This window comes from Trachurus trachurus, assembly GCF_905171665.1.
Source record: "Trachurus trachurus genome assembly, chromosome: 13".
NCBI lineage: Eukaryota > Metazoa > Chordata > Actinopteri > Carangiformes > Carangidae > Trachurus > Trachurus trachurus.
The window spans coordinates 25,307,844-25,328,965 of NC_139892.1; the positions used below are offsets into that span (position 1 = coordinate 25,307,844).

Below are 21,122 nucleotides of genomic sequence, written 5' to 3' on the forward strand. Positions count from 1 at the left end.
CATTTTGTGAAGGAGCCTATTCAAATAAGTAGTGTGTTGGGGACCCATATGCAGAGAGGGTTTATTAAATCTGACCAAACATGAAGGAACTCATGACTGCCACCCCACAACCACTTCCCCCTTGTCATAGCTCCCCTTGATTGAATTCAGCTACATTTGTAATCATGTTACACACAAGCAGCATGCCTCAGGAGACCGTCAGTGTATTGGTTGACAACAGCAGGAAAAAAGAGTGAAAAGTAGTATCAGTGTTTGAGGAAGCAGCATGTGTGCAGAGCACACAAACACATACAGTACGACTGTGTGCTCAGTCACTCAAGCTATGTCCCTATTCCATACTATAGACTAAGACTACAAAGAGCTAATCTTTTGAGTACACTACTGATGTTAGTATAGGGCATGGATGTACTTCACTGTCTTGCAGCAGAAAGTAATAGAAGACATCTGTCAATGTCAAACTCACTGCTATGTTTGAAAACTAATGCCAATCAAAATTCCAAAGGGAAACTCTAAATGTTTTTTGCAAAGTGTTAACACTTCTTTCTTTTTTTAAGATTTTCCTGAAATGGTCTCGATTTATAATTTGTTTTCATGTTTCCAGCTGTGACAAGCACCTCCTTTTCTTGTGAGCAATGAACTGTGGGACTATAGTGTCCATCAACAGCACATTAAAATGATCAAAAGCTAATTGAGGCGTGGGACTATCTCAATTTATTTTGACTTTGTTATGATTTCCTCATTTTTGGCCATCATTTCTATCAATTATGATGATGTAAAACTCACCATAGTAAGTGCCGAGGTCTGCTTACACATCACTGCTGCAAGTCTGGTGTGCCAAGAAACAAGTTGTGGCTTATCAGACAAATTTTAAACAAGCCAACAATTTAGCCTGGTTATCTAGTCAATTCATCAGGGGAGAAGTTGGAACTCAAAGTGAAAGAGCTGTTAATCCCTCAGTTTGTAGAAAATGTGTGTGTGAGCCCAGCTATGGCAAGTAGCCTATGGCAGGTCAAAATTGAACCAGGAAGTGGATCTGAAGAATGATAATGATGGAGATTTTGGTAAAATGTCCTTTCTCTCTCCAAAGGTTTTTCAGAACTGTTGTGATCATCTGTCTGCTTCTCCTTTTTGACCCATTATGATATAATATGTGAGATAAGTAAACTGGTGAAAATTAATTGTAGGCTGTGTTTGAACTGATGCCTTAGAAACAAAGAAAAGCCAAGGATATGCATTTCTTTATGGGAAAATGCCCATTGACAACACTTTCAAATTTACGCAACTTTAACCTGAATGTGAGTGTGTTTTGTCTTGTCTCCAGTTTAGCCACAGGATATGCTCAGACTTAGAATTAGTATTAGCATGTTGCATCTGGGACACAGGTTGAGCTGCACAAAATGAGAATCTAATTGTAATGACACTCAAGGGCATGTGATAAACTAACTGAAACTGAAATGAAATGTACAACAGAGAGCTGTTTGTTTTTTTCTAGGCAAGGCTTTCAAGCTTAATACAATCAGCCTTTGATCTTAAATGCATAGCCTATTTCTTCTTTTTTTCTTCCTGCTTCTTGTTGATTAATGTATGCAGCTTTGCTTGGTTTAACATTTTTGAGTGACCATCTGTGGAGACGTTACCTTTTACTGGCTGAAATTGCCACTGGGAATAAAAATGATATGAAGTACATGACAGAAATCAACCCAATGTGGGTTGATAGGCTGTAGCGTAACATTAAATATTTATGGAGGTTGTTTTCTGCCTTGATGTATACTTAGGCCATATGGTGAGTAAAATATTCAGAGGATTGGATTGGTGTATCGTATTGTGCATTTTCCCCCTGATGCCTTGCAGTATAATTAATTCCGGGCTTTGTGTTTAACGTTAGCGTCAGATGCGATGATGTTCACCTCAGCTCGACCACCACGTGTGCGTCTCAGCTGTGCGATACCGTGCAGGCTTCCTCAGAGCTGAATGTGATGCAGGCAGCATGTGGGCGTTGTCTTTGTGAGAGGCAGACACTAATGAAAACTGACAAGCACCACAAGCCTGTGGGGAACAGAAAGCACTGGGCAGGGAACCATAAGCTACATTCAAGTTTGCACTGTTTTCTCCTCAGACATCCACCTTGAAGACCTCGCTCCTCCTCGCTCTGTTGGCTACAAAAGGCTCAGGGCAGCTTAAGGGGAGATTTAGGGGGGATAGCGAGGAGAAAACATAACTAATCCTTAAACTGAGAAGAGTAATCTGTGACGGAAGATTTACAGCAAAGAAAATAACTTTTACAATGCACTCACTCAGGTGACCTTTCTATTAGAAATTTTTGCAACAAAGTGGTAGATTTGAAGCTGCAGATAATCAGAGTCATGGTGTCCATCAGTGTGACAGTCAGAGAAGACTCCTCCTGTCTGCTGCATGTGTGAGGGAAAGTGCAGTGTCGCATCCCCATGAGCTGTTTGGATTAAAGAGCCACCATATGACCACAGCCCAGCTCATGGAAAACAATGTGAAGTGTTTGAGCTGATCCCCGGTGCTCTCATTGATTTCTGTTGATCACAATCTTATTTGGCAATTTAAATGCTAATGATACTTTTAATTGCAAGACGGGATAAATGTGATTTGATCTTTAGGAGGCAATTACTTTCATGCTTTGTCTCGCTCCGATCTTTTCAAAAGGCGGACAACAATTACTTTGCAAAGCTCAGCTTTTTTTTCTCCTTTTTTCTGCTCTCACAAGAGAAGAAAGAACAAAACAAGAATGAAACAAAATGACTTCTGTTTTTGTTCTTTGACAAGTTTATCAAAAACTATTTCTGTTGTTTGGGGAATGTTTTGTTTCTCAGAACATTTAACTTTACAGTTTTACATACACGGCCACTTTCCAAACCCTTTTTCAACACCTTAGGCATTGAAACAAGATTACATACACTGCTATACAAAAGAACATGAAAATAAAGGTGATCGTCATAGACAGTTGTACTGCATGTATAACATTCTGTACAGAGTAACCAAGCACCATTTTTTTTTACCCATGAACAACAACAGTGATTGATTTAAATTCACACCCAGTACAATGACAGTCCATGTTGAATGACTCAGAAAGACAAGAAAGACAATCCTACTTTGGTTACAGCTTAAAGCTAGAAGGTGTCCAACAATGAATTACCAATTGTCACATTGTAAAGGTTTCCACATAGCAATGGTGAAAAAGCACTGGTGACCATTTATAAATCAAAGGGTACACAGGATCAAACACCTCTGCCAGTGTCTTCTTTCAAATTGTGCCACAAAAGCAGACATCTATTTTTATACCTGCAACATCCCATTTTTTTTCAGTTGGACTTTACTGTAGAGTCTGTCATTAATTTTGACTGTCCTCCAGAATAACAGTGGTTCTATGTTTCAGTCCTGGGGAACCATTTCCTCCCCCTTAGGTGGGAGAATTTATACCCACACTTGATGTAGTGTTGATGCAGTTTGTTGACATTGACATCCAGCTCATAACTCAACATCTTTTCTCACATCCTGCATGCGATTCTGTGCAGATATCGGTGGTAAATATGGCCGGGAAAGTTGGCACTGGAGTGATTTATACCAGTGAGTATCTGCAACTGTGTCAACACCAGCTGCACGTCAGGAACACGAGCAAGCGGATTCATTTTGCAGGGGGAACGGCGCCGCGATTGGCAGCGCTTTTCTGCGTTTTGGAGGTCATACATCACACCGGTGCGAAAGACAGAGCGATGAACACATTATTCTGAGAACATCGCTTTTGACAATGCCCATCCATTTTGATAATCAGTTGACTATTGTGCCAGTGCAGCCTCTAAAGGGCCAGTGATATATTAGGATTGACCAATTATGAGTCACATCATGTGCTGCTTTGTGAGGGCAAACAGAGGCGTGACTGGCGGTGCAGTCAGGCATGTTATCAAATGCCCAGGCTTGATTAACGGCTCATCAACATGCAGAATTAAACAGTCTGGCTAAATGCTTCCCCCTTTTACCCTGACAACAGACATTCATATAAAACTATGAATTTCTCGCAGTGGTTATCTACGTTGAAATAAACCCTACACATTCACTTGCAACTTGTCTTCATTCACATAATAAGACATAATAAAAGAAAAAGTAAACAGTTTCTTTGTAAGACACCGAACATGTTTGATGACAGGAAAATAGATACAAATATTCATCTAGACAATTAAAGCCTTCAGTCACATTTCACTACATTAAGCATTAACATGCCGAGCTACAAGTAAGAAACAATAACAACAGTTAAACAGTACTGACACGACTACAACTCTTGTCATGCATATTTGACAACAAGCATGCACACAAAAGGGAGGGAAAGAGCAAGAGGCGGAGGAGAGAGGGTGCACAATGTGGTCTGTTAACAAAGACATTATCATTGAGTTTCAGCTTCAAGTGACGGGTACGAAAAACAAAGCCCCAGCGAGCTTAAGCGTTTCCCTCCGATTAACAATTTGATATGTGTGTTTCAATCTCATCAAAACTTGTTCTGTTCTGTCCAAGCTCCCCAAATCTGATAAACTCTAAGTGGAGCTGGATATTTTTTTTATCTCAAGACTTTTAATTAAGTTTGATTTATCTTGGCTCTGTTTTCATCGAGCTTAATTTCCATTCACAGTAGTTTATCAAGCTGTGCTGCCTTTATTTGATGGAGCTGGATGTGTTTTTTTTCTTCTCACTCTCTCTCTCTCTCTCATGGATTGTTTGAATTTCACTTCAAATGTTCAGTTTGTCGAGTGCTATCACAAGAAAAATAGAAATTCCTTCAATTCCACGTTCTTCACGTCCAGTGTGAATGTCTAGTAAATGAACGATGAACATTTTTGCTGCTTTCAGTGCTCACAATGGTGTGCTCAAGTATGTCACTTGCAGGCCACCGTTACATGCAGGCAACAGAACAGAGGATCCAGGAGGACAGGGTTCAGCGGGGGATAGACTGGGGTCAGGTGCCTCTACTTTCCTTGTGGGGGACTCTGGCTTCTCTGGAGCCTGTGTCACACAACTATCAGCAACAGCAGCAACAGCAATGCTGAGGGAGGGGAGTGGGAAACAGAGAGCAGTTACTTTGGCATCAGAGTGAGAAAGAAAGATAGATTAGAAGGGAGGGAGAAAGAGACAGAAAGCAATGGGAGAGGTGAGAGTCTCTGTGCTTCATTTGTCTTGAAAAGCATTCCTGAGAGGTAGAGGCAGTGTGGATTGTGGGTCTCTGCGGTAGACCAGCGGCAGCCACCACCAGAGAGCGCCCCCCACGCACAGCGGGAGGCGTCGCCAAGGGCCAACAAGCTGGCAGAGCATCTTGTTGACGCTTGATGTTAGCATCACTGCTTGACTATTAAATCAATTACAAGATTCTGTAGGGGGGAAGGGGGGGCTCTGAGATAAGCATTGTAATCTCATCATGTGAGTTGATTAAAGGTTCATGTGCTCCCTCAACCACATTCTGCACACACACCCCCTAACCTTGCTTGTTTTGGTAATATTCCCAGGGAGGAAGATAGCCAACCCCTGCACACAACAGCATCATTCCCATGGGTATGTGGTTTGCATCTTGTATATCCACTATAGCCAAGAGCATCGTGGAAACCCTGGCAACCGCTGAGCTATCTGCCAAGGCCAGGTGTTTTGAACAAAGGCAATTAGTAGTATTCAACTTGAATGCTGGCTCTTCTCTTGGTTGAAAATATCCTTCTAACTATTCTTCCTTAAAAGATGTAAGTGACTTTTATCACCTTTTGCACAAAAATATATTTTATATTTTCACAGCTCTGTTGCTTGTTGTTCTCGCAACTGCAGCCTCTGCAACTTCTGTTTTCCCCTCTGTGTAAAGGCAGCAGCTGGCAATGTTCAAAACTGTCATGGCCTCTGGTTTGCAGAAGAACAAAATTACCTGTTTGGCCAGAGGAGGGGGAGCAGGAGTAAATAAAGTTGGAGAGGTGCAGGGTCCCTAAATCTTTAACAGCAATCTGCCTGATTTAATGGATGCAGGGAAACAAGTCGTATTTATTCTGAGACTTTTTTCAATTTGAAACACCCACAGACATCGCTATTGCAGGGTTCAGGCTTCTGATTTGATAGAAGAAGATCAATAGTTGAATCATATCAGTTCTCTCTTGTCATTGTTCCATGCTAAACTGCTTGAAATTTTAGATGTGCATGTGTTTCCAAAACCCAATCATCAAATCTTTTTTTCCGCTAGTTACTGTTTCAAATTAATCTGCATAATGCCACAATTGTTTCTCCAAATAACATTTAGAGACAGACCGACCTTTGGACCTGCTGCATGCTCCAACAATCTCTTGGAAAAATCTCCTTCACTTCCTGATGATATCGTAACGATCAAACAGAGATAAAGCTTTCCCAAGAGGAGACTGCAGCGCATGGTCCTGCAATCAGTCCTGATTAAAACAATAGTTTTTTAATGAGAAATGGGCTCACTTCAGCCTACGTTAAAATCAAGAAGCCACTTAATAGCAGCAGCTATGACAATCATCTCTTCTATCTGCTGTTGTAAATGAAGATAAACTTGCTCTTTTTTCAGACTGGGAGCAATTTGATTCTTTTTTCATAAACTGACATATAAGAGAGATTATTATGAGCTCTCAGGATGAATGAGAGGAAGGCAGTGGCATGTTTGCTGTGTATCTTTCTCCATCTCTGAACACATTTACCCCCCACACACACATACATGCACACAAAAAAGTGTTTTGTCCTTTTCAAAGTGTTTCTCTCTCAAGGGCTGACAAGAGTTCACATGTAATCTTACCACCTGTCTACCCCCCTGCTATATTATCTGGTAGAGGCTGGGTACTCACAGGTCATTATCTGTCTCAGTGCGGGTCTTCTGCTGCCGCCGATGAACCATGAAAACAGTAACAGCTACACCAATGATGAGTCCGATGGCAACGACACCTCCAAGGATCCCAATAACACCACCTGGGGGACCTTGCGGCAGTGGCTTCTCTGCAGACAAGAGGAGACATAACAGTGTCAGGGTTAATGCTTTCAGAGTGACTGATAATGCTGAACTGAACTTCAAAAATCAAACAGCAGTGAGGACAAAGAAACTTCACACATGTCACATCTGGACAACTTCCCCTTGAAGCAATAGGAGCTTTTCCACATCCATGGATGGAAAGCATGTACAGTAAATCACAATAGACACGTGACCAACTAATCAGAAATATTGCAAAATGAAAACAACAATGAATCCCAAAAAGAAGTTAGAAAAAATACAATAGACTATTGAAAAAGGAAAATATTTACAATTCATTTGACACTGCATTTGCCAGGCTTGAGGCTTTCAGTCATAAAATACTATTTTCAGATACATATTTCAGGATGAGACTATTGTCCTGCTCGCCCTGGCACTACATGAATACCACACTGTTGTGGTCTCTCAGCAGCTGCTGCTGAATTTCTAATATGTGCTCCATCATCTGTTCAAAAGGAGACTAAATTGGCTTGGTTTTGACAGTGAACCTAAATGCACTCTTAAGAGCATGACAAAGCTATTATATTCTAAACTCATTGCCAGCAGGGGGGCAACAAATGCAAAAATACATTTCCAGCGCTGCAAAGAAAGAATGTGTGTGGTGTCCAAAGTAAAACAATTTTCTTCTAATTCAGCAGAAAGCAAAACATGGAAAAGTTAGTCTGCTGCTGTCAATTCAACTGACTTATGGAGGAGGCGAGTCCTGGTAAACACTGCTGTGCTGATGCAGGTTGTTGATGTTGGTCTCCCTGCTCATGTTCAACACTCCAGCCCCCTCCTCTGTTGATTAGGCCAAGGCTATTAACTTTAAAAAGGCTTGGGGATTGCAGTGGAAAATTGGAATTTAAGATATTGATGTAACCTATTTTTTAAGAGCTGCACCAGGCTACAATCATCTCCTAAACTTAATTTTTGGAAGTGTCTTGGAGAGTCATCAAAGTGACTGTCAAAAATAATCTGTGACCACTGCCAGAGGGGATGTCTGAAGCTGCTAGAAGCACTTGAAAATAATACTCTTTTATAGCAATTGTTTTTGCTCAAAATGTTGTGAGAAATGGGGAATACTTTATAACCATCAGCACTCCCCCGAAGATGAAGACCTTCTTTTTCACTTAATATGAACAATGAATTATCCTGTATTTGAATACAGAATGTAATGCATCTGTTTTAAGGTAGATAATTACTGCAGCCCCATGTGGCCTTCCTCCATTGTGGAGTATTGCCAGAATAGTAAAGTCATCCATTTTAAGAGGCATAATATGGCTTTTTTTTTGTGCCTGCAAACAGAAACTGGCATCTGTTTTCTTCAACAGGAGCTGTTAGAGCTGTCCTTTTTAAGACAAGCCAGGGACCAATCAATGGCTGTGAACCTGTTGTGATAGGACACCACAAAATCACACTGTCTCCCACTTTGAAAAGGAAAGCCTATCTCCTGCCCTCATGATGTCTCCATTATTATCTGGTCGTCCCTCTTGGTAGTGACAGAACAAGGCCTCGCTCCCAGGGGGCCTCTTCTCAGCAGCCCCTGCCTGCCTGCTTGATTCACTGCCCATAATGATGGATACACAGAGGACTATTTCACGTACGGCCTCACAATAGCAGGCACGTTGGCCTACCTTGTACTCAACACCACCTCAGAGTCCGTGACTATATTTCATGTCCATCAGATTGTTCTGTCACACCATGCTTGTCGCTGCTTTAATTTTCTGTCCTCGGGTACTTAAGAGTCATGTCAAATCTACACACCAAAAGAAAGTAAATAGGTTTGGAGCCACACACGCTTCTTTCTTGTGATACATTTCAATAAAAAGGCAGCGGAGCAGCTTTGAAGACCGGCCGTGAATGTGATCTTGCTGTAGCATGGCAACAGATAAGCAAGAACTCCTACTGTTGTCTCATCGAGCTACATAAGGGGAAGCCAGTGAGTTGAATTTCATGGCCCTAATGCAAATGCCAGACACAATAGTCTGTTGTATAACACTAACACACAGAGGAGTGAACTGGATCAGAATGCAATTTCCCTGTAGTGGAGCCTTAGGCACTCAGCACACAGGATTTAAACTGTCACCTCCTAACACATAAAGGTAGGGTGAGCCATCTGGCGCACAGTCTCAGCGCTTTGTCTGATTCTCATGAAGCTGGAGATTCATCAAAAATTGAAGATTTCATTTTCAGTACATGAGTTTTACATTATAGCATCATAATCACGTTTGCACTGTTTTTCAGTGGAACGGTTTTTGCAAAACGTTCCTGTGGACACTGAGACAAAACGAATAGCAAGCATTCAGTAATACTCCCACGCTGTGTGTGATAACATTGAGCTGGGATCTTTTTTTTCCCCTTTTTAATCACAAAAAGCGAAAGCTATCCTCCACTGAAGCCAAACCCTTCTACTGCATGTGCAGCCAGCAGCACACCTTCATATCCCATTAGCCCAAGTGAGATAGAACAAATGTACCAGATAGCTGCCGCCTGATGACTCAGTCACTGTAGTAACGTGTTTGCAAAGGACATTTAGAAACACAGCTGTATGTCTACAAAGGTCAATTCATGCATGTTCTAACATCACATTTCAACTTTACAACACACTGCTGCACTGTTAATGGCATTAATAAACCCAGGGTGTTAAAGAAGCACTCAAGGACAAGAGATACTAAAGAATGTGAGGACAAGCGTGGAATTTAGAGTTCAAGTGTCCAAATGCCACAAGAGCTGAGAACAAATTAGGTGATCAGGCAACCCTGACAAACAAATGAGTCACTGACAAGTACTTATGCCTAACCTTCGATTGTGTTCAGCCTGTGCACTGTGGCTCTAATCTTTAGCAGGGAGGCTCAAATTTGCGTTGCGTTAGTATTCTCTGATGCCTGTGACTTAGTCCTGTGAAAGTAATTGTTTGGAAATCCCCCCACACTGCACACAACAGGCAGTACTACATGAAGAGAGCTTTGTCCTTGTTGTAGAATAAACAGTGGATTGCCAACAGTAATAGGGACGGGGACTGAGTTACTGTCTGTCTCTGCTTCCTGCTTTCACAGCCACCAACGGCGCCAGCATCAACACCATCACTCTGCTGTTAGTAGGAAGAGGAAAAGCACTCAACTCACTGCACAGCAAGGTGTGAAACTTATAGGATTTAAAACAACAAACCGCAGCCTCCAGGAAAGATCCAAGACACTATGCATTTTCTGTTCCTGAAAGCAGCCACACTTGAAATGAGTAATTAAAAATAAAAACAATACAATATATAAATAAAATATAAACGTTGAATATTAAACCTTGTAACTTTTAAGTATTAAAAATTGGACTAATATCCCAAATGTTTGCAACAACTCTCTGTCAAATTAACTATGGGATTGATTGGGGAATGCTTATTAGGAAAGGGGGAAAATGTCAAAGTTTCTGTGAACAAGGCAGATCCAATTGAAAATTATAAATAGAGTCTAGTGGACATCATCTAGTCTGGATAAGCTGGGTCTGGTGGACAGCTCAGGGTGCTGCAGGTGGCAGGACAAAGATGGCACTCCAGTACACATGCTTTTGGCATCTGCTATAAACATCATTGTAAAAAAAAAAAAAAAAACTATACCAGCCTAAATATCCCTCTCTCCTCCAGTCTGTTTACTGTGGGTGACCCTTCAGCATTAAGTGGCCTGTCTCCACCTCGTGCTGACTGGATCCAGATGGTCCTCATGTTAGGACAAAGAATGGACAGCCCCCTCTGCACCATTTCCGTCTTTGTGGCACATTGTGTTTTACCACCTGGCTGCACTACAATTACCATATAGTCTGCACAATAAGGTAGAGGAACATCACTTTTAATGGAGACAGCGCCATTCTTATACATCAGGCATTTAATGGCATTTCCAGCTCATGAAATGAACTGTAAACTATTATATAAAGTTCGATTGGAATAACAGTGAGCATGCAGTGTTGTAAAAGTTGACTCTATACATCACAGTCAGGCCATAGGTGTTGGCCAGAACAGCTGCAGGCAGGACCACTATTAAATTCATGGTATTTATTCGTATATCCAACTGTTAACTGCTAAATGTTCTTCTTATTATGGGCCATAGGCCAGCTACACACACACACACACACACACACACACACACACACACACACACACACACACACACACACACACACACACACACACACACACACGCTCCATGGATCAACATATCTCTGCACCAATGATAAAAAGCAAAACAATTGAAAAAGCCTCAGAGCGCACTGATCACTGACCTTCTCTCATTTAGGTGTCACCAAGATCAAGAAACACAATAACCCCACAGACCTCCTTTGATTTTTCACCAATGTAAAACCTGCATAAAATCTGACCTAGGTCTACTGAGTAAGGCTGTTGTTCAAATATGTCTTGTAGCTGCCACTGAAAGATTGCTATTGATTTTCAATAAGTGTAAAGCACCCATCCATTCAGTGACTCTCTCGGTGCTGTCAGTCCACCACCGTGGCACATTTGAGCTGACAGACTTGACCTTGGCTGTTTGTGGCTGCAGCTCTGTCTGAGGTGGCAGCAACCTTCATTCTTGTCACATCTACTCCCCAGTGTTCGTGGAGTTGCACCAGATATATGAGCTATTGTTGTTTTTCTCTGCTGCACAGTACATCCCAACACAGAGTACAGTCCCAGGACCGCATGCAGTTCTCCATCAGCTTTGATAAACCTTGCGGTATTATGGCTACGTCAGCCAGTTATCCGCAGAGACTCACATTTTACTGACATCCATCAAGAAGGCATCATTGACGGCGAGCAACTTCTCCCCAGCAGGTTGTTCTGTTTGCTGCAGAGTTCAGACATGCAGCCAGTCGGAGGTCTTCTGGGATTCAGGGGACAGAGGATATGTGCTTTGCATGTAATTATTTCTTATTCACTCCTCAGGCAGAGCGAACAGAGTTTTACAGTACACATGGTCTCAACAGGGGGCGGTTACTAAATCTGAAGAAGACCTGACAACATTTTATGCAGCAAAAAGCTACTGATCAGCTGAAGCTATGGCCTGAAAAATTGACTACTTTCTCACTACAGCTTGTGGCCCATTTTGAGTAAATGCAAACTGCATGCAGAGTGACACAGCAATTTAGCACATGGACCATCTAAATGTGTGAAAACAGTGTAATCTCAAGCGCCAGCTGCACTCAATAGCCAAAACATGTGGGCTCTAGTGTTACCAGTCTCCCATAGAACATGTTAGTCACACATACCGGAGCAGGAGGAGTTCAGGTGAGAGGCCAAAGGGTGAACAGTCTCCAGCTGGAGCAGGCTTTGCCCACTCCAAATCCAATCTGTCACAGAATGCAGCAATGCAGGATTTAAATGAAGGCAGGTTTTTATTGGGCAGATCGCTGCCATGTACCTGCTGAGGCCTGGTTTGGTTCATCAAACACTGGCATGAGCAAGACAATTCACAGCTTAATGATGTCTTTAAATGTACAGTCACCCATGGCAATCTGACAAAAAGAGGCTAAAAAGGAAAAAAAATCTATAGAGAGCCTGAAACTATAAGGCGTCACAGTGATGGTATTAAGGGGACATTTGTTTAGTGGTGCTTTGTAAAAATGTTCCAGCCGTAAGTCTGATCGTATTCCAAGAATGGATGTGGCTCCTGGCGCTCTCCTGCTCTCCCATCAGAAATTGTAATTGCTATCTCCTCTACAGGGGCCATAATACTTTCCAGCAATACTGGGGACTTTTCAAGTGGACAGATTGAGAGTCTGGCTACTAACCCTCGCCAACTACACACCACCAATGCCAGTCTGAGACGCCACCTGTTCCAAGACCACAGTGACTTGTTCTCTGCCTCAGCTAGTACAAAACGCTGGTCGACCAGCACAGTGAAACAGTCAAGGTGTCTGGTTGCTTTTATCTCTCTATTCATGAGTTGTACAGCTACCTTGTGTGGAAGTAAATGCCCAGGCTGTTACTAATTTATCTGGAGGAGATTTTTTTAATACTCTTTTTCCACATTTGGTAAATGCTGCAGGCCCCAATAAAGAGAAAGAAATGCGGTTTAATGGAGTTCATAAATCTGTATTTCATGCTGCCAACTGCGAGCAGCACATGCTGTTTCGTCTCCCTCTCTCACCCCTCCCGGAGTTGGTAATCTCGTTAAAGTTCAATGTTTCCAGAGCTGTCTCTTCTGGAAGCTGGGGTTCCTGATGTCATCCTCTTATCCGCAGCAGTTTACCCTCTGGAGAGGTCTGCATCGCATTTCACCTAGATGCACACTGATGGTCTGCTTCTCCACCACTTCTCAGACCTCATGCGTCAGAACACAGAGCGAGAGAGAGAGAGAGAGAGGGCCAGAGGCGAAGGAGGTGGGGGTTGGGAATGTATCTGATTGTTGTTCTGCATCACTCCACAGAGGGCAGCACTTCATTAAACGCAAATTGTTAACACATGGGATGTGTTTATTAAGGTGAAACCAAGCCCATTATAAAGCTAACTCGGTCAGACCTGCAGGGCCTATGTGTGGAAAGAATGAAATATTTTGTTGGTAAGATTGTTTTATCTTGTTGGTTATATTGTTGATCTATTTCCTATTTTATTTTTCAGACAGCCATTTGCAATTAAGGTGCAAACCTAGACTAATGGATGGATGTCACTGCATGGTTGGATAGCCCCCTGCTGAGCTGTTCTCTTTCACTTTATAGCCTCCTCAATTCCTGTGTAAATATTTTGTGGCTCAGTGGTACATTAAGGCAATCTGGGGAAATAATCGTGGGCCTTCAATTAAAAAACAAAACAAAAAAAACAAATCACTTATTACATTTTTCCATGCTTAAACAGCGACACTAAACCCAACAAGCTAGAGATCTCCATGTAACCACACACACATCAGCTGGAGGTGTCTGGTGCACCGCTGAGTCTGACGGGGTAGATAAAGTGACGACAAGCAGCACCAAAGCCCCTGTCAATGAATATGAGATTGCAGGCTGCCAAGCTGATGCTGATGCTGTCATGAAGTATTACCTCCTGTGACAGCCTAAATAACAACAGTTCTAATTAAAGAATGATTGGAATGGGTGGACCACTGGCTCCTAATGGGGGAATAAACCGCAACATCGCTCCAGGAAGTGAATTGCACTCATTTATTAACTTCAGGAAACCAGTGGATGCTGTCAAGATGTAATAGCTTATTTTAAAAGCTACATAACTTTCCATCCATCCTGCCCACCTGCCTGTTCACTCCAGCACTTTAATTAGAAAAAAATATAAAACATATACCAGTAATATTTACAGCAGATTGTCAGCTGTTTTTCTGCTTCATGACAAGGGGGATATTTGAAGGGAACAGCAACTCGGCAGCAGATTCCTCTGCCGTGCATCATCACTAATCTGTAAACTAGCTTTGGCTTCATAAAAAGACCTGGCCATGCAGTGCTGCTGATAGAGCCCCCAGTCCGCTTTAGCAGGCGCTCCCGAGCCCTTTCATGCCCCAGCTGAACTCCACTATGTGTTGAATGTTAATTAAACGGCTGCTCCCAGCTCTGAACTGGGGGGAACTGCAGCACTAATACACATCTGTACCCTCGTCTCCACCTTGTCCTCCCCCTCTCCCACCCTCTTCTCCGTGTAAGCAAAATTACTTGTCTCTCTCTGCCAAGAGCCCATGAGGTCACGGCTGTAATTTCCTTTGCCCGGTTAAAAGCTGACAGAAAAATGGACCCAGTCAGTCTGGATATGTTGGAGAGCAGCTTTTCAATTTAGCAACACTTGGGCTGGTGCGCGTGTAGATCCCAACCCCAAAGGCCAGAGTCTTTTCCTACCTCCGCTGCTAAGTAAGTGTGTCATCCTGTACGCTGTACACACTGGAATGTATTCAGATAACGCCTGTGGGATTGGGTATTAGATTTGAAACACAATATATTTATATTCCTGGACTGGACTGTTTGTGTTCTCTCTGGAAAATTACCATTGATTCATTGATACACACACACATGCAGATCCTCAGGATTTCAGTGCAGGAATATGAATTCACTCCTCAATATTCATTTGGTTAGCACCTCTCTCCTGTCTGACATTTTCATTCTGTATTTTCCGTCCACTGAGTCATCGTCTCAGGGTAGCTGTCATCAGGGTTATTATTTGCTTTTACTAATTGCATTTTTTAGAGCTTTTTGAACTCACCTATCAATTAAGCCCAAATGACAAGGCATCAAACACACCGGCAGTAAATGAGGCTCGTGGGTCTACAGTATGAGACTCCACACATCCACACACGAAGCTTCTCCCCGTCTCTGTGGGACTGACATTTTCAGTTTTATGTGCAGTAAAGTTAAATAAAAATTTGATACCCATATGGCTACTGTAGCGATGTGGTTACCCGCTGAGACCATAAAAAAGATACTGAAAATCCAGAAATTCTATAACAGCTCCAACATGAAAGAGACTACAGTCCACACAAATCTGAGCTATGGCGTTCAGTATATTTTTATCTCAAATGAATCATAATGTGTGCGGATGAAGATGATACTCTAACATCTGGTGATGAAGATCACTTAATCATCCACCTGACATTACTCTGTTGCTCTTTATGACTCGGCTAAATTAATTGTTGACAGGGTTATTGTCATCCACGCAGACACATAAAGTCATCAGGTTCATCAGTTAGGATCATTATCCAAATCTTAATTAGAGATCACCTAAATGCTGTGATTGATCACACTCTCTCTCACACACACATGCACATACCCACACACGGGAAATTTTGCTGTAAGCTGTATCAAAAGTTGGTGACAGTTTCTTCAGTGAACTCTCATGATCAACTTCCATTATATTAGAGCAGAAGCTGTTTGAGTACCTCTCCCCCTCTCATCCTGTATCAAGAAGATTAATGCAGCCAAAGGTGACACGATTTTTTATGAGTAAGATACATTTAATTCAAAGTTGTCTGTTCGTAAGACTTCAATTTATTCACCCTGGTAATTACAGTTATATTCAGATAGACTGTATAGTGTGTCTGAAAAGAAAGATCCTGAAATGAAACACTCTGGTGCATCTGAGATCGACCGATGTGCAGCATGCCACATCTTCCTCCTACTTTTCAGCAAGATAAGAGAAAACAGACAAAGACTCAAGAGATGACCATCACAGAGATAACCATCTCGTCTGTCCTCACAAGTTGAGAGCAGAGACAGGAGTAAACAAACATGTCCTCCAACATGGTAAGACCTGTCTGCTGATGCTTTTCCAAGTTTTGTTTGGAAGGAAGAAAATCCAGTCACCCTGAGAGGTCAAAACATTGCAACCTAAGAAAACACATGCAAAAAGGTTAAACACAAACAAATTCAGAAAACATCTTCATCAGTTTGACAACCCAAACACTCACCACACAATGGAGGTGTTTCGGGGGATGCAAAAAAAAAAGTGATGAACCCCGCTGGGACTTGTTGTTCAATGTTTTTGTCTTTTGAAGGTAAAAGCGCCAAATAAAAAGATACACATGGTTGTCTTATACAGTAAGTCATCCATTCAAGTGCTTCCTAGGCAGATTTATCACTTTTGTGTCGTCAATGTTTTGTCAAAATCGATGAAGATGATCTGTGAATTTGTCTCTGTTTTGTTTGATATGCTTTTTTTTTCTTCTTTTTTTTTAAGACCCAGTGCTTCAGGTTCTCAGGGTCAAAAATGTGAAATATGTAATGAGCATAAAACTGCAAACCTTCATCAGGCCAAATCATTTCTATTCCTTAAAGCAGAAGTAAGCGATATATTTGTGTTAATATAAGTCTTAAATAGTTATATCTTCCGACAGCAATCACTTACATAGAGTGTTTGGACCGAAACACGGACGTCAGTCACTCTGCTCTGCTCTGAGCCCAGAAGAAAACATTTCTCGTATCCTACAGTTTTTATCCAATGAGGAGAGAGAACGGCATGCAGGGCTGTGTGTGCAGCCAAGGGACGCCGTGAATGTGGTGACGTAGGGACGAGGACTGTTATGGTGCGTTCAAGGCAACTCGTAACTCGAGTTTTTCCGACCTGTGAAGTCGTACCAGTTCGATCTGGTGCGAGTTCATGGGCCAGAAGTTACGAGTGGCCGTTATAGTGACTTTCACAGGTAAAACAGGTCGGAAAAACACGAGTGGGTTGCCTGGAACGCTACAAAGTCGTAAGTCGTGACTTGAAGCTGTAATTTACGGTTTCAAAAGCCTGCCTGGAACGCAGCATTAGCCAAAACGACCGGATCGCTTACTTCTGCTTAAAATTTTTGAACAAAAACAGAAATTGGTGAAGCCTTCTCAACTTGTTAAAGCATTGTAATGGCCCTGGAAGCATCACAAAATATGAAATACAGCATATTTTCAGAGATGATTCATAAGCCGACTGTAATCTAACATATTAATTATGTTGCACTGCAGAACCCCCACTTCATCCCAGTTAAGAGTTTTTGAAATTAACTGTTATTTGTTCAGAAGCGTTTTTTGGGGCAGATACAAAAATGTCACAGGGTGACTTTCAGAAGACAACATGACATAATTCTGAAAAACAGGAAAATACAAGCAGGGTTCAGCTTTCCATTCATCTGTTATCTGCTCAGAGGCAGATTCAAAACACTCTCTCAGAGGCAATCATGACACACCCCTCAAAAACAGGAATACATGTGGGTTCAGTTGACCAAGCTCTCTCACATGTAAAGTCACCTTTACAATAAAAAGACACTGGTTGATGGCTTTGGTTAACAAAGCAGTTGGAGTCATAATTAGAGCCAAACTCAAGACAGTTGCTGTGTAATTTCAGCCTAAGTGTGGAAACAGAGCAACAGACTGTGCAGTGGAATAGAGGAGATAAAGTGAAAACATAAATTGAGCAGATAAGAAATATCACAACAGTTCATATCTAAGCCTCCATTTGTTGGGAGATGACTTTCTGTGCCTTGGTAATGACAATAACTCTGTAAAGTTCACAGTTAGCACCAGATTAAAATGATCCACATTGACTCACAGAGCAGATTTGAGTCCTGTGTTTTCCTGATACAAGATAGAAAATACTACTGTGCCCTTGTGTAAGTCATGCTGTTGTCTTTCTAAACTGAAAATGAATAATAATAATCATTTTGAAAAATATGAATCAGAGGTTGTTCTGGGAATAAAACAAACATTTGTTGAATCATCAGTAACCACCGCAACATACAATCCAGCCCTGAGTGAATTACAGGAAGAAAATCTAAATATAAGTGCTCTGCCAACAAAATCAACATGTTCGTCACTGCTGATGAATCCACTTGAGGGGGCTAGATGACATCACCAGTTTTCTCTCCATGACTGCAGGGGTCCATGCTCATACACACATACTATATATTGATCAATCTAAAAGTAGAAGGAACAAGGCACCTCAGCTGGGGATTTTCAGAGAAATATTCCATATTCATATGGACCTGCACTTGGAAAAACAATCAATATGCAGTAAATAAAACGGCTGAGTGAGAGCCAGAAGAATTACACTGGTGGGCATGACCTCCCCATTGCTTAACTGGAATGTGGATCCCACAAACTGGCACTCGTGTGCAGTTCATTGCAGCATGTTGAAAGTGTGGATGCTCGGACTATGTGATTGGCTATTTCCACAGTGTTTGAGATTTCAGGCAAACACATCAGTGAAAACATGATGCTGCCCTTACGGTGCAACAATACCAATCACCACCTCTGCTGCTAAGAAAATATAAGTGTCACCCATCTGTTACGGTCTCAAAAATCAAATCCACATGAAATCTGCACTATAGCATCGAGGGAACACAAGTGTATCTGACAGGTTATAATACTGGAGCAGAGTCAGTTGCAGTCATTAAAAACTGTGCTGATGCAGCAAAGAATGAGCCCTGGGACAAATATGGTCCATCACCACAAACTGTAATTTTATAGCTATTACAGTCAATGAGGAGAAGAACTATTTGAGATTTCTGCCATGAAGGTGAGCCAAAGAAAATTACTGAACAATCTCAACAGAGGATTTAAATAGCCTTGCATTCATGTTGACAAGATGGTATTTGAAAGAATAAAGGATCTACAAAGTTGAGTATTTCATAATATTTCTACTTGAGCATTATGCACTGTTGGGCCAGTCTGTACACACATTTTGCACAGACAGAGTGATCTTTTAAGGGGGAGTGAGGTAATATAAACCTGACTGGTCATCTGATGTTGGCCTCAGGGTTTAAAGTTAAAAGAGGGAGGTATGTCCTCCATGACGGACAAGAGAAAAATCTCTCTACTCTCTCAGAGAAGCAGCCTTAACTCAGATCAGCTTGTAACCACGTAACAGGGGTGACTATTGTGATTCTGCACGCATACCATCATCCCCTCACCATACAGCTCCGCTCTGAGCACGCACTCACCACTTAGACGGACACCAGAGTTTCAAAGGCATTTCATTGAGCTGCTGAGGCTACTTACTTACACCGCTAAATACTGCAGGGGAATCTCAAGACTCTGCTGTGGTCACTGAAATGTATCTGTGGTGGGAAATCTGGGAGGGGAAAGAGCACATGGAGAAGAAGGAGAAGAAGGAGAAGAAGAAGAAAGTCTGTCCAAACACACACACACGCAAAAATGAAGTTGTGCAAGTCCTTGGAAAACAAAAATCACTGCAGTCAAAGAAAAATGTCGTTTTTTTCAACTGTTGCAATTACCACTGGCTGAGAAGAAATTTGAGTGCATTATAGAGGATGGATTTGCCATTGTTTTGACATGGATGCAGTTAGCTTTGAAAAATATGCGCAAACAGAGTTAAAGAAAATAATCGCTCCGACTGCACAGGATACTGAAAGATACCAGGTTTAAACATTTACACATTTGCCTTTTTTGGGCTCAGTTTGTTACTCTTGGAAACCACTCAGTTGTGGCAAAAGAAAGAGAAAAGGAAAAAAAGAAAAGAAAAATATGTCAATACGACCCAGGAAAAACATACTTTATTATTCTGCAAGAACCCAGGAAACACACACACACACATACACACAGTGCATTGGAGTCCTCCTAGAAGCCAAAGCAAACACATCTAGCCTTAACCCATACCTTGACAGAAATGACACAGCAGTTAACTTAAGTCCATAAAAACATGGAAATGTGGAAGCATGATGAGTCCTCATATGTCATTATCAGGGAAAAAGACTAATTTATCTGCTGATTATAATAATCTGTGTTTCAAGTGTCACTTGAAACAACATGATTTGATGATGCTACATGCATTGTGACCATCTGTGTTATAAATTCATGCCATGTTTCAAGTCACAACAATTATCAGTTTGTACCAGCTGAAAACAATGGTGAGTGTCAATTTGCAAAAAAAATGCATGAATTATCGAATTCAGTGCGAAGAAACACCTCAGAGACTGAAGACAAAGGCTGAGCTCAAAGACTGAAGAGCCCCACTTTGTGTGCTGGTTTGTAAGGTCTGGGCTTGAACATGTCTCACAACTGACACTGCTCCTGACACTGCATTAATTACACATCAGAGTGTCGCCACCAACCATCACACTACTGCGAGAGAGGATGATAAACACCAACTGCCAAATGCTTCTTTGACTGGTAACCGTGTGGGAATCAGGGGGGACTGCTCCGGAGACAAGTCGCTAAATGGTCCCATCCTCAAAGTGCTACCATGTGGAGGTCTGCAGAGCCGTTCGCAACCAAATGTTTCTTTGTTCAGTGTCAGTGGAGCTGCAACAGTGCAATTTCAAGGAGGATTGGAAGCGAGGACCCCAGTGAGCGACTTGTTTAAAGAACCAGATGCACAGATGATCCATTCAGTTTAGATGAATATTTGCTTTAGTGAAGGTGAAGTTTCAAATTTGTTTTTCATTAAAGTAATGGATCTTTGAATAGTCTTGTTTAACATAGGGGAAGGCTGTTTTTCTTCATTTCAATTTCTCCCATCATTGCCTTTTCACCAGGTTGAACAGACTTTAAATATTGCGTTGACCTGGTGAAAGCTTCAACGAGAAGCAACACTGACTCTGGAAACATTGAAGTAATCACAGACAATTTGAAGCCCATCAAAAATACATTGTGATGCAGAAACAGTTTAACAGAGGTGAAATGTAAGTCACGGCTCAGTGGCTGCTGTTATATTAACTTC

General features: G+C 41.8%; 1 protein-coding gene across 1 annotated transcript in view; it reads right to left on the reverse strand.

Annotated features, from left to right (window-relative positions):
• nectin1b (nectin cell adhesion molecule 1b) overlaps positions 1-21,122 on the reverse strand; it is a gene marked incomplete at its 3' end in the record, with an annotated part of 155,259 nt that overhangs the window by 29,788 nt on the left and 104,349 nt on the right. The window contains exons 6-7 of the mRNA XM_083985358.1: positions 6,843-6,990; positions 4,993-5,059 (exon numbers count right to left, since the gene is read on the reverse strand). Of these exons, the coding sequence (XP_083841484.1) occupies positions 4,993-5,059; positions 6,843-6,990 (215 nt within the window). The remainder of the gene's footprint in view (positions 1-4,992; positions 5,060-6,842; positions 6,991-21,122) is intronic.